This window comes from Anoplopoma fimbria, chromosome 20, assembly GCF_027596085.1.
Source record: "Anoplopoma fimbria isolate UVic2021 breed Golden Eagle Sablefish chromosome 20, Afim_UVic_2022, whole genome shotgun sequence".
NCBI lineage: Eukaryota > Metazoa > Chordata > Actinopteri > Perciformes > Anoplopomatidae > Anoplopoma > Anoplopoma fimbria.
Genome location: NC_072468.1, coordinates 9208718 through 9222633, shown reverse-complemented (window position 1 = coordinate 9222633; position 13916 = coordinate 9208718). Strand labels below are relative to the sequence as shown.

At 41.8% G+C, this 13916-nt stretch overlaps 2 protein-coding genes across 2 annotated transcripts; one reads left to right on the top strand and one right to left on the bottom strand.

Moving 5' to 3' along the window:
* Positions 1-542: 542 nt before the first annotated feature.
* On the bottom strand, positions 543-9818 carry dcaf13 (ddb1 and cul4 associated factor 13). Its single transcript, XM_054621844.1, has 11 exons — positions 9600-9818; positions 8924-9123; positions 8677-8784; positions 8481-8570; positions 8165-8320; positions 7957-8034; positions 7765-7847; positions 7363-7527; positions 6004-6139; positions 1716-1879; positions 543-1146 (listed from the first exon to the last, which is right to left on the bottom strand). Exons 1-11 carry the CDS (start codon positions 9667-9669, stop codon positions 1059-1061), a joined length of 1338 nt encoding a protein of 445 aa, XP_054477819.1. The 5' UTR covers positions 9670-9818; the 3' UTR covers positions 543-1058.
* A 332-nt stretch (positions 9819-10150) lies between these two features.
* On the top strand, positions 10151-13911 carry LOC129109892 (mitochondrial folate transporter/carrier-like). Its single transcript, XM_054622040.1, has 7 exons — positions 10151-10587; positions 10885-11035; positions 11138-11223; positions 12152-12306; positions 12627-12740; positions 12929-13074; positions 13200-13911. The coding sequence occupies exons 1-7, from the start codon at positions 10401-10403 to the stop codon at positions 13324-13326; spliced, it is 966 nt and encodes a 321-aa protein (XP_054478015.1). The 5' UTR covers positions 10151-10400; the 3' UTR covers positions 13327-13911.
* Positions 13912-13916: the final 5 nt, after the last annotated feature.

The following is a 13916-nucleotide window of genomic DNA, read 5'->3' as shown; positions in this document are numbered from 1 at the left end:
TCAGGATTTAATGTCCAGCCCAATTGCTAAATGTAAACTTGAAATTGTCAAGGCATTTAGGAAGTAAAAGGAAAGAACAACCCCTGCAGAAGTAACACTTTACAATTCTTCTTAAAAGGCGTCAGTATGCTTTAAAGAAAGGTTAATCAGATAGTCTAACATTGACAATTTTTGGAACTTATTAAAACATCTAGAAACCAGTGTCAAATTACTGAGCAGTAGCTCAGGTGTGTAGTCTAAAGTACGGGAGGGTTTCTTAACTTTACCTTCAGAGAAGCTGGATCTTTGAGAGACTGTCCCAATGTGTATAACATTAGCCCCATTTCTAGTATTTATCACGTTGAAACTACAACAGACATCCAAAAGACACTGATAGAATGATCATGAATACACTCAGGATGAGGCTATGACACCAAGCCATCCAACAGGTCTTTTGAGCCATTTCTAACGAACTCTTTTGCCTGTAGGAGTCGGACGGCAAGTCATTTGGAGCATACTGAAACCTTAACGCCATCTCTGGTCATTTTAATAATCAACTGTAGCACGTTTCCCAAACTTTATTCATGAAAAAGACTAATGAAACAACAGGAACACATTTTGTTTCAAGGATGTACCAAGTCGCATAATTCTTTAAACATTGGATCAATTTAATCAGTTTTTAATTTCTTAAAAATATGTGATGAAGAATGAAAACCCCTTTGCTCAAAGCAAAATGTGTGATTAGTCACTTTAGTACAAGACCAATACAGAACTATGTGTAACTGAGCAGTGAAAAGTAGAGCAGATGGTGGTAGAAAGAGAATGTTTTACAGGGTTTCATGTTTGTATGTATTTACAGTCTGTGTCCTTGTACTTCAAAACGATGAAGAACTTGTCATATGTCCTTCCCACAACTGACAAATTCAAAAGTTATTTTCCCCGCCCCCACTCTTCAGTGAAAGCAGTCTGAACATGTCCCCATGTGGATGTGATCTTGTGGGTGGGTGGTGGGGGGGGTTCCACCTCATCTCTTGAAGGCAGGGCCCCTTTTGGTCTTCCGTTCTCTCCTCCGGCATTGCCTATTTGACCACAGTCACAACATGCTTCTCCTTCTCAGACACCACAGGAACACTTCCTGGCTTGCTGTGCTTGCGGACATTCCTCTCCCTGGAAAACAAAAAAAAGGTAGAAGAGCCGTGAACAAACCCCCAGTAAGAATATCCAGGTGAGGGACAGAGAGAGAGAGAGAGATGAGCAAACAGAGAGGAGGAGGAGGAAGGAAGTGAGTGAACATGAGACTGTTGACCTAACGCCTACGTCACACACTACACTGATGTACCCTGAAAATAATGCATAAAGCATGGATAGTAAATCATTCACAGTCCAAACACATGTCTGACGTGTCACAATACCGCCAGTAATTAGAAAAAGAAAGAAAAAAAACAGCCACAGACTGCGCTATGAATCACTAGACGGCAGGGCAAACTGGAACAATCAATCCACCATACAAGCTGTAAATGAGTATGTAAGGGCTATTGAGACCATGTCATAGGGGGCAGTCCCATCAGTGAGATTTTCCATTAGGCTGGTGGGACTGCGTAGGTCAGACCTACCCTGGCAGAGGCCCAAGTCATCATCACCTCTACGTGGACACAGAGGGCGCGTTCTGACCATTCTTTTAGATAAAATGGCTAGCTTAAAAAGAAAAGAAAAAGAGAAATATAATTAACACGTACTTCCTGCGGCGAGCCTCTTTCATAACCCTCAGCTCCTTGGTCTGGTGGTAGATGCTCTTGGGTAGATGTCGGTGGCGGGCGATGCGTCTGATCTGCGGGTGGTGCTCGAACTTCTCCTTCAGCTTCTGACTATAGTTGGCGGCCTCCCTCTCTCTGGGGGCCAGCTGAGGGACAGAAGGGAGGATGAGTTGGGCAGAAACAAAAACAAAAAACAGACAAAATGGAGAAGACAAGAAGAAGAACAAGACAAAGTTCCAGCGATAAACGTTCTCTGGGCAAAAGTCCTCTAAACTAAACAACCGCATCATATTATTGACCTTTGACACAGCAGTAGACAAAATCATCTTGCCACATATGTATTTGGTAGGTGTTACAATTTTTCTTCTTGTCGATGTTGGCCTAAAAGCTATCACATAACCTTCCATAATGCCCTAATAGTTTTTACACTTTTGTATGGATTAAACAAACAACATATTATACGTTAGTGACCTTTAAGATGGGATGACATGTTTTCATAGAGCTTGTACATTGTGTTTACATCCACTACACGCTGTAATAGCTCATACAGTACAGATCAACTGTTGGCTGTTCACACTGATTTTGAGCCTGGAACCCCCTGTCCAGTTAAAATTCCAATAAAGTTTATTTAAATTAAATAAAATAAACGCACCCTACACACTGTTGACAAAAAGAGAGAAAGGTAGGTTACTTTGTGCAATTCTATTACAAACAGTAAGCGTAAAAATATATTAATATAGAGCTGCAGATCTGGAAGATGCAGAATCTCAACACTGACAGGCTTTCGCCGCAGATCATCAAGAGAATCCAGGTCCATTTGTGAAGCTCAGTGCAAATTTGACAACGTACCTAAAAGAGGTACCTTAAAAACTACTGACCAATTAATATTAAAACAATCCAACGACCGTTTAGAAGGGATCTTTTGACAGCAGTCATGTAGGAGGTCAAACCCTGGAACTGCTGAAACTGCAAATCAAACAAACTGATCCGGCAGACATTTGTCTTAAGAGACCAATTCGGGGTTAAAAAAAAAATCTGCTTTAATCCGAACAGTGTCTGCTCGGCTTAAAAAGCGCTGATAGAAACTTGGATAGTACTAGTACAGCTGCTTCCGTTTTCACTCTTTATGCTAAGCTTAATTAACAGACTTCCCAGGCGTCATAATTATTATATGGACACAAGACGTCCTTATGAAGTAAACTAGGTCTCATTTCTGGCTATTTGAACTTGCACTGAACAAATGCTGCCGTTTTTCCAGTGATAACCGTCTCTGTCTAAGGCTTCTGTTGAGATCAGAACTGGCAACCGAAGACATCCCTTGCTAACTCTGCATTTCTGAGTCAGCTGCCTTGTTACGGTTAGCGCCTGTTGCATTTAAACCTATAGAGCTAACGTGAATTATGTCATTTATAGCACCTCGTGTTCCCAGAGGTGTTTTCCTGACTGCCTCGATTCCGGTAAGGATGAGTATTTCCAGTAGGCAATTATGAGCGTGGGGTTTGCTGCTGACCACAGGACGTAGTTAGCATTCAGCTCAGGTGGCGTTTTATTAATTACCGTCAGTTACAGTGCGCTGCCTTTACATCATAAAATGCTGGCCAGTACAGTAAGCAGTAACCTCAGCTCAACGACGTGCTCGCTCAAAACAGAATCAATGTCTGTTAAAAAGTGAAACACCAGCGCAGCAACATCCCTCCCTCTCCTCCCTCATAAAACCCACCGGCAACTCGGGCTCTTCTTGGCTCGGGCCGTCCTCCTCGAAGGCTTTTATTCTAATTAAAAGCAATGATTTGTCTCAGATTCAATTTGCTGGAGAAGAGCTGTTAGATGCTGATCCTGTTGGACTAAAGTAATCCCCCTGGACACACGCATGGTTAGCTTGATAAACGCCGCTGGTATGATGGATATAAGGTCCCATCCAAAAGTTGACCAGGCGACAATGAAGTGCATGAAGCAACAGCCATCCAACTGATGCTCTGGACTCAGTGAACCACGGGGCCAGACATGAAAGCAGTCACAGTTAATACAAGTCATACAGGTTAGAAAGAATTCAGCAGTTTTGCCATATTATCCATTATTATTATTATTATTATTGGTAATAATCCCTTCTTACAGAGGAAAAGTGTAAAACTACAACCAGATAGGTAAGTCGAGGACAAACCAGGAAGTCACTCTGTAAACTGTGACGGATCTTAACAATGGACAGTTTGGGTTAAAGTTTTTCCATTTTGCATTTAAATCATTTTTCAGATTAACGCACTGTTACTACATTTTTGACAATTTGTAGAAAAAAAAAAAAAAAAACTCCAGCCAAATTGTTGGTAGTTGAGGAGCATTGTGGGTAATGTAGGCACCGGGTTTTTACATGAAGGAAAAAAGGTCAAATTCGACTGAATATTTTGAACCGTCTTTACGTTATGTGGCTGATACAGGAGTATTGCTAAATGTCGTCTCTTTTAAGCTCGTCTGACTGCTTGTGTTTCTTGCAACTCCGATACAGCCGTCTACAACGGCATCGTAATGGCTCGAGTTTCATTCACACGCAAGTGTCTTTTTAGGGCTTCGAGTCTATTTTTCTTCTGTTTGACGTGTGTAGCTGCATTGACGGCGTATTGGGTTCTGACACGGGAGACCACACAGCAGTGCTGAACACTTAGAATGTACACTCTGATGGAGGAGTGAAGCAGTTGTTGAAGCTCTGCTTTCACTATGTGGCAACTTTGTGTAGACAGGTTGTTACCCTCTTGGGCCTCTTTTTAAAAATTCAACTTTGCATCAAACTAACGATGTTAACTAACAATAAAACAGTAATCCATTTCTCAGGGTATGTCCTTTGAATCTCATTAACTGCAGTATCGTCAAATTTTTCCTTGCTTGTTGAGTGTGGAGTTGTTTGTATGAGTGGTTCTCGCGACAACTGCAGGCAGCAGCACCACAGAACAGGGAAACGCACTAATGATCATTTATAGAAACTTTTTTTTTGTTGCAATAATCCACAATTATCCTATAATTCTGCTACATGACCTCTTTCATCAAACTGTAAATATCTTAATATATAAATCAAGAGTGGACAATCTTCATTTGATCAAAGGAAATCAGTGTGAATCAATGCAAACTTTTCAAAACCATTCAGTTGGCTTTCCAGCCTGAAATCAACTGGCAGTGATGAGTGAAGGTTTCTGCAGCAGAGGAAATGAGTTTGACCGGATGGATTCCAAATGTTTTTAGTCTCGGCCTAAAATACGGAAGTCTAATTTAAACCGGAGTCAAAGGCCACTGTGTTCAAAGGTACAGGGAAAAATATATATACACGTGCAGCAGCAGCTGATAGAGAAGTCCACACAGACAAATCCTTGATTCAGCATTTCATGATAATTAAAGACCCCTTCAATGCAACTTGATTGTTAATGCTTCATTATGTTCGGAGTTGCCCGCTTTAAGTGATTGGCCGATTCAAACTGCTGATAGAAGCAGCCCTTGTCTGATCTCTTTAAGTGCAAAGCTTGCGGATAAATCTTCTCTTACACAGTGACAGTAAAACAAGTGCCAAAAGCGGGCCAATTTTCCACTCTGGAGCTGCATTAAGAGAATAAGCGAGGGTGAATCCGATTAGGGATGAAAGATGGTGGTTGGAGAAGCCACATGGGACAGCATTGATCTATATTTTTCAGCCAGAACTGGGATTTTGGGGCAATGGGACCCTTCCCCAGCATTTCATAGGAGATTTATTTGAAAGTGGAGCATCACATAACATTAAGGCCATCATTTCTGCTAGCTATACATGTGTTACGCACTTAACAAGATATCAATAGTCAGCAGAGATTTGTTTTTTAGCTGAATCTGTTGTTGATGATTTGTCATTTTAGTTTTTTAGGACTTCCGCCTGCCACAAGAGCAACCGTGCCAATTGGTACATCGTACTTATTGAGAGTGATTCTACCCTAAGTCAGCATCCATCAGGGCATTTGGCAAAGGTAGCACCGTTGCTCCTGGCATAGTCGCCCACTCGCACCCTGCTGAAATGGGCCCAGGGCCACGACTGTGTGGAGGAATGCAGCTAACTCATAAAACAAAATCAGGTAATATGCTGGAGGCAGATACAGTATGCAGCGCGTCTGACAGCAAGGGAAAAATACAGCTGTTGACTGACACACAGTGACACACTTCCTGCTCACCAAGAAGCAGCAAGTTGCCTTAGATGTGCATTCGGGTGAGGCTAAAAAAATGATTTAAAGCAGGAGCGATATAGAGAAGACGCGTTGGGACTCACCGCTCCGAGTTTCTCGGCTGCGTTGGCTTTCCACAGTCGGATATTCATTTCGTCAGAGCCGCTCAGGATGTATTTGTTGTCTGCCGACCACTTTATGCAGATGACATGCTGCATGCGTTTGGTGTGGTAGACTTCCCTGGATAAAAAAATAATAATAAAAAGTTAAGGAAATACATTGAGTTTGTAGTTGGTAAAACAACCAAAGCAAGAGGTTATACAGGATAAAGTGTTAGAATACACAGGATTATAAACACCCACACTGGTCAGGAATACAGCTTTAACATTTATCATAAACTTACAAATTATGTTATGGATTGTGGCTCTTTAAGCACTGGCTGAAATAAAATATAAACTCCCAAAGGTAGGAACTGTAAACTAACAATAGTCTCCTTGTAAAAGTCATATGTTTTGTGGACATATCCATCCACTTTGAGGCTCTACAGTTTAACAACGTAACACTACTTCCACCTTTGCTCTAGAGTCATGATAGACATTTGTCAAGCAGACATTTTGGGGCTTGTCATGTTAGTACAAATAACATTAGCAATGGCTCAGCTCCGTTAGAGCTACAATTTGCAACTTTAATAAAAAATAATTACTCCAAGTCATATTTGCTCAAACTGTATCTTTATCCTGACAGTAGCACATGGCATGGATCATCTGTTAATAATCTGCCTCCTCTTAGTGCTCCTAATGGCATTTGCAAGATTCCACGTGGAACAAGTGTTTTCAACAGTCCCCGCTCAAACTGCACGTCAAATGAAAACCTGTCAATTTGCTGCCCTGCTACATGCCCCTCCCACTTACTGAAACACAACTGTGGCTATTTGTTCTGGAGCTTGACAAATGTACAAACAATACTGCATGACTCATTACATCACGTAGCAACCAAACAATGGCTGTGTTTTATTTTGTGGTTGAGAAGGTCAGTCAAAACAATTAGCATCCCCACATTAGCTTTGCCAACTAGCAACCAATACCAGCTCTGCTGTGGAGATTTTACACAGCAGACTTTTTGACGTGCCATGGTAGGAAAAAGATTTCTGACTGACTGTTGACTACTACTGACTACTTCTTTATCTTAAATAACAATAAATGACTCAAAGTGTTGAGCTACGATACAATTTACCCGCTCCAAGAATCTCTAGAATAAAGTAAAAACAATAAAATGTATAGGCCCCAGAACCAAAACTACCAACACCACTATGAAACAAAGAGTATTTATATTGCTTACTCTACTGTGGTTCAGTGTTGATTTCAGAACAGAAATGGTACCTGATTACGGACCAGTAATAAAATCCCAGTAAACATTCATGGCAATGGTTCTTTTTTTTAGCTGGTGTTTAGGGTCTTACTAACCTGCTGTGGCCAGAGTCCTTGGGGAAGATGCGGATGGTTTTGTCAAAACTGGCAGATACAAACTCCTTCCCAGTTGGAGAATAATCAATATCCAGCACCGCAGAGACATGGTCCATGTGCACCGTGATTGGCCGGTCCAGATACCTCATATCATATGTGTAGAGGCTGATGAGACAAAAGACACAAAATTAGTGCCGTTAGTCAAATTGTGTTTTAGTGGGAATCAGTAAAAATAATAATAGGATCGTGCATTCATCACACATCTGTTCTGAAAGTCTGTTTCAAAAGTGCAGAGCAGGACTTTACATTTGGACATTTAAAGACTCCTTCATCTTGAGCTAGTTTAGTGCAGTAACATAAATGCAATAATCATGTGAATCACTGTAACAATCTTCATCTCACTTGTAGTCCTCATTTGAACATGTGAAGTAATAGGCTTCCATAGGGTTCCAGCACACTGTGTTGCTCCTCATTGTCATAATAACCTATAGAAGAAAATAAAAAAACAAAACAGAGATAGAAATCATTAATCATTGTGAAGAAATGGGGAAAGAGACATTTTCATTTGTGCAGCAGCAGAATGGTAGACCCTACCTTTTTAAGTGGCGCTGATTCTCTCATGTCATACAGTACTATACTTCTGTCAGAGGCACAGCTTGCAAGGAGTTCAGTCTGTGGAAAGACATAAACCGTTCACTTTAAAAGATATAAGCAGGGTGGCTCATCTAAAATTGTTAAGTGTTCTCCCTTGTCTCTGTGACAGGAGGAGGCCCGTCTGAGACATGGACATGTTGTGTCTCACCTCCACAGGGTTGAAGCGGACAGCGCTGAAGCTGTCTACGCCCCAGGTGAAAGAGCGGATTGGGCTGCTCCTCTGCTCGTCCCAGATGTCCACCTGCTGGCCACATGTTGCGAACACAGCATCATTCTGGTGGTGGTCTAGTCCAGTGAAGACTGTCTGCAAACGACAAGAATAACTTTAAAATTAATCAAAATGGGATATTTCACTGACCCTTTGATGTCATTGTCAATTAAAGAGCAGGGTTTTGTTACTTTATCACGCTGTAAGCGCGACTGTCTTTGATAACAGCACTAAGGAAAATGCCCACTGATCACACCTTGCCCAGAATAGTGTTAAGTGGCTCCTCTTCCTCTCCGTAACCGGGCGCCTCCATTTTCCATTGCTTGATTGTTTTGTCATCACCAACCTGTTACAGTTCGCATGCCAAGAAATAAAAACAGAAGCTGTATTAGAGGTCAGCTACTAAAGAAACTAAAAATTCTGCAAACTCAGACTCTGAAACTAGCAGTCACCGTAAAGAAGGAGGTTCCACAAAAGCGGACAACCATTCCACGGACAAAACCTTCATGTGCTTGGAGAGTGCGGACACATTCATGTTTGGTCAGATTCCACACTTTCACCTAAGGATCAGATAGAATAAAGTAAATAACGAGAGCATAACACTTTACAGTATTGTGTGTAAAATGTCACAGTTCCAAGAGCATTACAGGTTACATTACTAGCTGAGGTAATGGATTTAGACTTTGGCAGGTAAGTTACCTCCCCATCGCAGGAGCCAGAGAGCAGGGTGGAGAGGCTCTTGGTGTGCTTGGCCATGCAGTTCACCCCATCTCTGTGTCCATCCAGAGAGGCCAAGAAAGGCTTGGCAAACACCCTCTCAAGCTTAGTGGCATTCAGGGCCCGGGTGTACTCCCTGCTCACCTCAAACGGATGGAGTGTAGGGTCATAGTTTCTGGGGACTGTAAAAGCAAATTTACTTGGCTAAAAGATGATTTTTGTTTATTTCATTGTAAGCAATTTAGCGACATAAAAATACTTAAAAACTGCCTTAAACGTGGCATCCGATGACGCTTACAGTGGTCTTATTCCTTTGGAGCTATTCAAACACACTTATAGTCTCTTTCACAATTTCCATTCACTGAGTTTAAATAGCTACTAATCTGGTGCTAATTGTGTTGCTGTTCACTTTAGTTTCGTGCATATATCTAAAAATGCATCCTATTTGCTTTTTTAGATCGATGCTTATTGACAACGACAGTTTCTCCAGATATAATTCGCTTTGTCATTTTTGTAACAATATCCACATTTGTAGAAAGACAAATTTCGACTAGCCTTATTTGACATTTAACAGACTTATGTCTGGCTGATGTTTGCTGAGAAAGCTAGCACTAGCATAGTGTGTTTAGCCTACACGAGATTAAAGTTTATCACTTACCACGTTGAATATCTAGTTTGGTCTCCCGGATGTAATCATCCGGGTTCCTCGAGAGGACTTTAACTTTCATTTGGTAGAAGAATATCTATGGAAACACACTTAAAAATTGTCGTTAGTCTTGGGTTTCCCAAGAAAAATATTAGCATGCACAGGCCATGTGTTGATGAAGAGGAAACTCGCTTGACCGCGATGCATTGTGGGATGTCCAGTCCTCCTGGTTGCGTCACTGAGCAGTTTAGAAACAACTATCAAGGTGCAACATTTAGCAGAGAAAGACCGGAAACAAACCGGTCTGAAACTGTTTCATATTAAAATATTTGGCAAGGTTACGAACCGACTTTAATGTTGACTTCCAGACCTCGGTTCAGGAAGGCCATTCATTTTTATAGGGACCCTTATTTCAAAACCACATGTACCCTAACAGCCTTTATATTTGAGTACGCTGGGTGCCATATTTGTGTTGTACAGTACCCTACATGTTTTTATTTTGAAGGCTGTGGCCGGAAGCTCTACTCTTAATTATGACTTGTTGACTTTAAGATACTACTAGCAGCAAGGTCGAGCAGCGGCGCTGGTGCTGTACGTTTTGGTTAACGTTGCCTCAGCCATGGCGTGTCCCCGCATGTTAAAAACGTGGTTGAGTAGCTAAATGCAAGGACAATAAGGATGTTATACGTCTGTATAGCAGGGTCCATGAGGTGTCGTCTGGGTGCTATAGAGGAAGATTATCATTGACGTTAACTACGGAGTGCGTAACTAGCTGACAGGAGCTAGCGAGGTTAATTAACGTTACTAGTGAACATGAGTTCCGCTCCTAATCACGTCAACGTCACGGAGACAGGGTCCCCCAAACCCGGTTCGATAGCCGGACATGCCCGCCAGGTCTTCAGCCATGTGAAGGTAGAAAACCTGGTCGCGGGGCTGAGTGGAGGGGTGGTGTCAACACTGGTGCTTCACCCTCTGGATCTGGTCAAAATCAGGTTTGCAGGTAACGTTACAGTACATTATACTAATATCATTGAGATTATTGATTTGTCTTATGCACCAGTGTCATCAAAGTTGTTTGCAGTACTATATATTATTGCCAGTTAGCAGCTATATCAAGCATTGTTTATTTTCCTTGAATGGAACTAAATGTGCAGGATTCTGGCTAGAAATCTGATATATTAAAACTGATTTGCTTAATGCCAACGGTGCCATGCTGCTATGGCATTCTTTTTTAGAAACATGTTGGTGTCTTATGTTAAATGACTTAACAAAGGTTTTTGATGTCGTTTTAATGTAGTAAGTGATGGATTGGAGTTAAGACCTAAATACAGTGGCATATTACACTGTATGAAGAGTGTCTGGCAGCAGGAGGGACTCAGAGGACTCTACCAAGGAGTGACACCCAATATTTGGGGCGCCGGAGCATCTTGGGGTCTCTACTTCTTTTTGTACGTTATCTGTATGCCGATTGGATCATGTTTGCAAAATGATATTTCCCATGAATTGTTTGACCTTGTTAAAACGATCTATAACACCTCCCTCTCTTACAGGTACAATGCAATCAAAGGGTACACTAAGGAGGGCCGTCAAACTGAACTGAGTGCCACAGAGCACCTGGTGTCTGCGGCCGAAGCAGGTCAGTCCCACATGTGAATCTGAACACAGATGCCCCGGTGACACGCTCACCTAATCAGGAACACTGTCAACAGCAACGGCCAGATAATAAATACTGCTTAGAGCCGGCCTTAGCAGACAGGAGGCGGATGCAAAATTGGCACACAAGCCCTTCTGTTCATTTGAGTCACACGGGGTCACATGGATCCGCTTCCTGCTGGTCAGATAATAAGGTGCTTTTAGGGTAAAATGACTCTACTGTGGATGCCATCTGAGTAAACAGAAGTCAGACATATCCATAGCTGAGGTGAGGAGTGCTTTGTGGTATGACACCTAATCTCACTAAAAGTACCTTTTTTTTTTTTTAAGGGGTTTTGACTGTGGTCGTGAAGTAGTCAACTACAATGATAGATTCATTTTTAGCATTTAAATTGTGCTCAGATGGTATTCAGGAATTTAATTTGAGTCAGGTACGATCAAATGGCACTATCCCGTCAGGTATTTTTCAAAAAGAGGTAACATGATATCAATGTAAAAATGTGACCGTACAATTGCCATGTTACGATAGATATAAAGATACATTGGAACAAAACACAGAGCCATCTCTGAATGTAGTGTTTAATGCTTATCATCCAATGCTATGTGACCTCTAGTAAAAAAAACAACAGCAGGGCAGTTTTGTCTGGCATCAACCAACACATCGCATTCAATAAACTTCACTCGTGTCATGCCTCTTCCCTTTTTGTTAAAGAGAACCACTTGATCCTGTCTTGCAGAGTGTAGATTTTGAGTTGCAGCCACATGCAGTAAAACTAAATAAATATATAAATATATTTTTTATTTGAATTAGCACTGTTTGAAGGAGCTGGCTGTGTGTGTGTTTTAACAATCGTGTCTCCATTTTCTGTAAAATGTCGTCATTCCAACACTGCGTACTTGTCCTCACCCAGGCATCGTGACGCTCACCCTAACCAACCCAATCTGGGTGACCAAGACCCGGCTGGTGCTCCAGTACAATGCTGACCCGACTGGTAAACAGTATAAAGGGATGTTCGATGCTCTGGTCAAGATCTACCGCCATGAGGGGGTGCCAGGACTATACAAGGTTGGACATCAGTGTATCTCTGTACTTTAATGTAATGAAGCAATACATTAGATGCTTATTAACTAGGGTTACACTCCCACAACAAAAGTTGACCTTTATCCTACTTGGCTGAAATTAGTTATGTTTCAATGATCACCACTAGAGGGCACCAACAGCCTGTATTAGCTGTAGTAGAGAAGCTTCATGTGACTTCTATTTGCCTGGCTGGATAATTGCAGCCAAATTACTGACAATGGATTTTAAATGTGCAGGACGCTACGGATACCATGTCTATTTGTGCATCATGAAAGACTGACTTACAAAGCATGTACTTGCCTTAGGGTTATGTTCCTGGTCTGTTTGGCACGTCTCATGGAGCGCTGCAGTTCATGGCCTACGAAGAGCTCAAGAGAAAGTACAACAAATACAAGAAAGTGCCTTCAGAAGCTAAACTGGTGAGTCAATAACCCCACGAGCCACAAACCGTCTGGCAACATGCTCTGTGTTTTGAATAAAAGTCAGGCAACAAAGCTTGTAACGTTTGATTGTAATAAGACTGAGCTCACAGTGAATAACCAGCAGTGACTCATCCGTTTTCCTACCCCGCTCACTTCTCTCTCAATCCGTTTGTCTGTTTAAACAGAGCGCATTGGAATATATTACAATGGCAGCAATATCCAAAATATTTGCCGTTGCCACAACGTACCCGTATCAGGTGGTGCGAGCTCGCCTGCAAGACCAGCACAATAGATACAATGGAGTTATTGATGTCGTCAGACGGACATGGAGGTAGGACACTGATCTGCTGCTGAAGGAGCCAAACACGCTATCCTATTCAGTTTCTAAATTCGGCTGTTAAGTCATGTCCAATTAGAGTCGTGGTCATGTTTCCCCTTTTTTCCCCCTCTCTGCAGGAATGAAGGCGCCGTCGGTTTCTACAAAGGAATCATCCCCAACGTGATTCGAGTCACTCCCGCCTGCTGCATCACCTTTGTAGTGTATGAGAACGTGTCTCGCTACCTCCTAGGACAAAATCTGTGAGGCAGAAAAGCGTGGCGTGGACGGCTGCAAAGACTCTGAGCTGACACTGACGCTTTGGTGGCGTTCAGAGTAACGGAGAGAAAGTCGCCAGGCTGAAACCGTGCTGTCGGAGCAGTGTAGAAGCATTCATTTGCACTGAGAACGACTGAAAAAGAAAAAAAACTGAGCAACGGAATCATTGTTCGATTTTTTTTAAATGCTTGACGAACACGTTGAATTCTTTGGAAATGTGTTGCTCTACACGCCAAAGGACATGCTGCGGTTTCAAGATACTTAAGTCAGCAGGGGAGGTTGCTAAACGTGTCATCATAGTTTTGTTTATACTTGATGTTTTTTGGCAGCAGAATGGGACACATGCTGACATGTGAAAAGCTGATTATTAACAGCAAATTGTAAATCTCAGGGTTCCAGTTGCATGTGTGTGTCATATTCATTTGTCTATTTTAAATTATTTCTTTATGAAAACAAACTGCAGCAATGGGGATTATTTTTGTTTATCCTCACAATTCATTTATTTCCTGGCTACAAATTGTAACTGTGTCGCTTTATAACATTTTATTATAAAACCCAACCTGCTCATCTGCATTGTC

Coding starts and splice junctions, on each gene's coding strand:
- LOC129109892 (XM_054622040.1), top strand. CDS start 10,401: ATGAGTTCCGCTCCTAATCACGTCAACGTCACGGAGACAGGGTCCCCC. Junction 12,741..12,928: donor TGCCTTCAGAAGCTAAACTG/GTGAGTCAATAA, acceptor CTGTTTAAACAG/AGCGCATTGGAATATATTAC. Junction 13,075..13,199: donor GTCGTCAGACGGACATGGAG/GTAGGACACTGA, acceptor CCCTCTCTGCAG/GAATGAAGGCGCCGTCGGTT.
- dcaf13 (XM_054621844.1), bottom strand. CDS start 9,669: ATGAAAGTTAAAGTCCTCTCGAGGAACCCGGATGATTACATCCGGGAG. Junction 6,140..7,362: donor AAGGACTCTGGCCACAGCAG/GTTAGTAAGACC, acceptor TTTTTTATCCAG/GGAAGTCTACCACACCAAAC. Junction 1,147..1,715: donor AAAGAGGCTCGCCGCAGGAA/GTACGTGTTAAT, acceptor TTTGTTTTCCAG/GGAGAGGAATGTCCGCAAGC.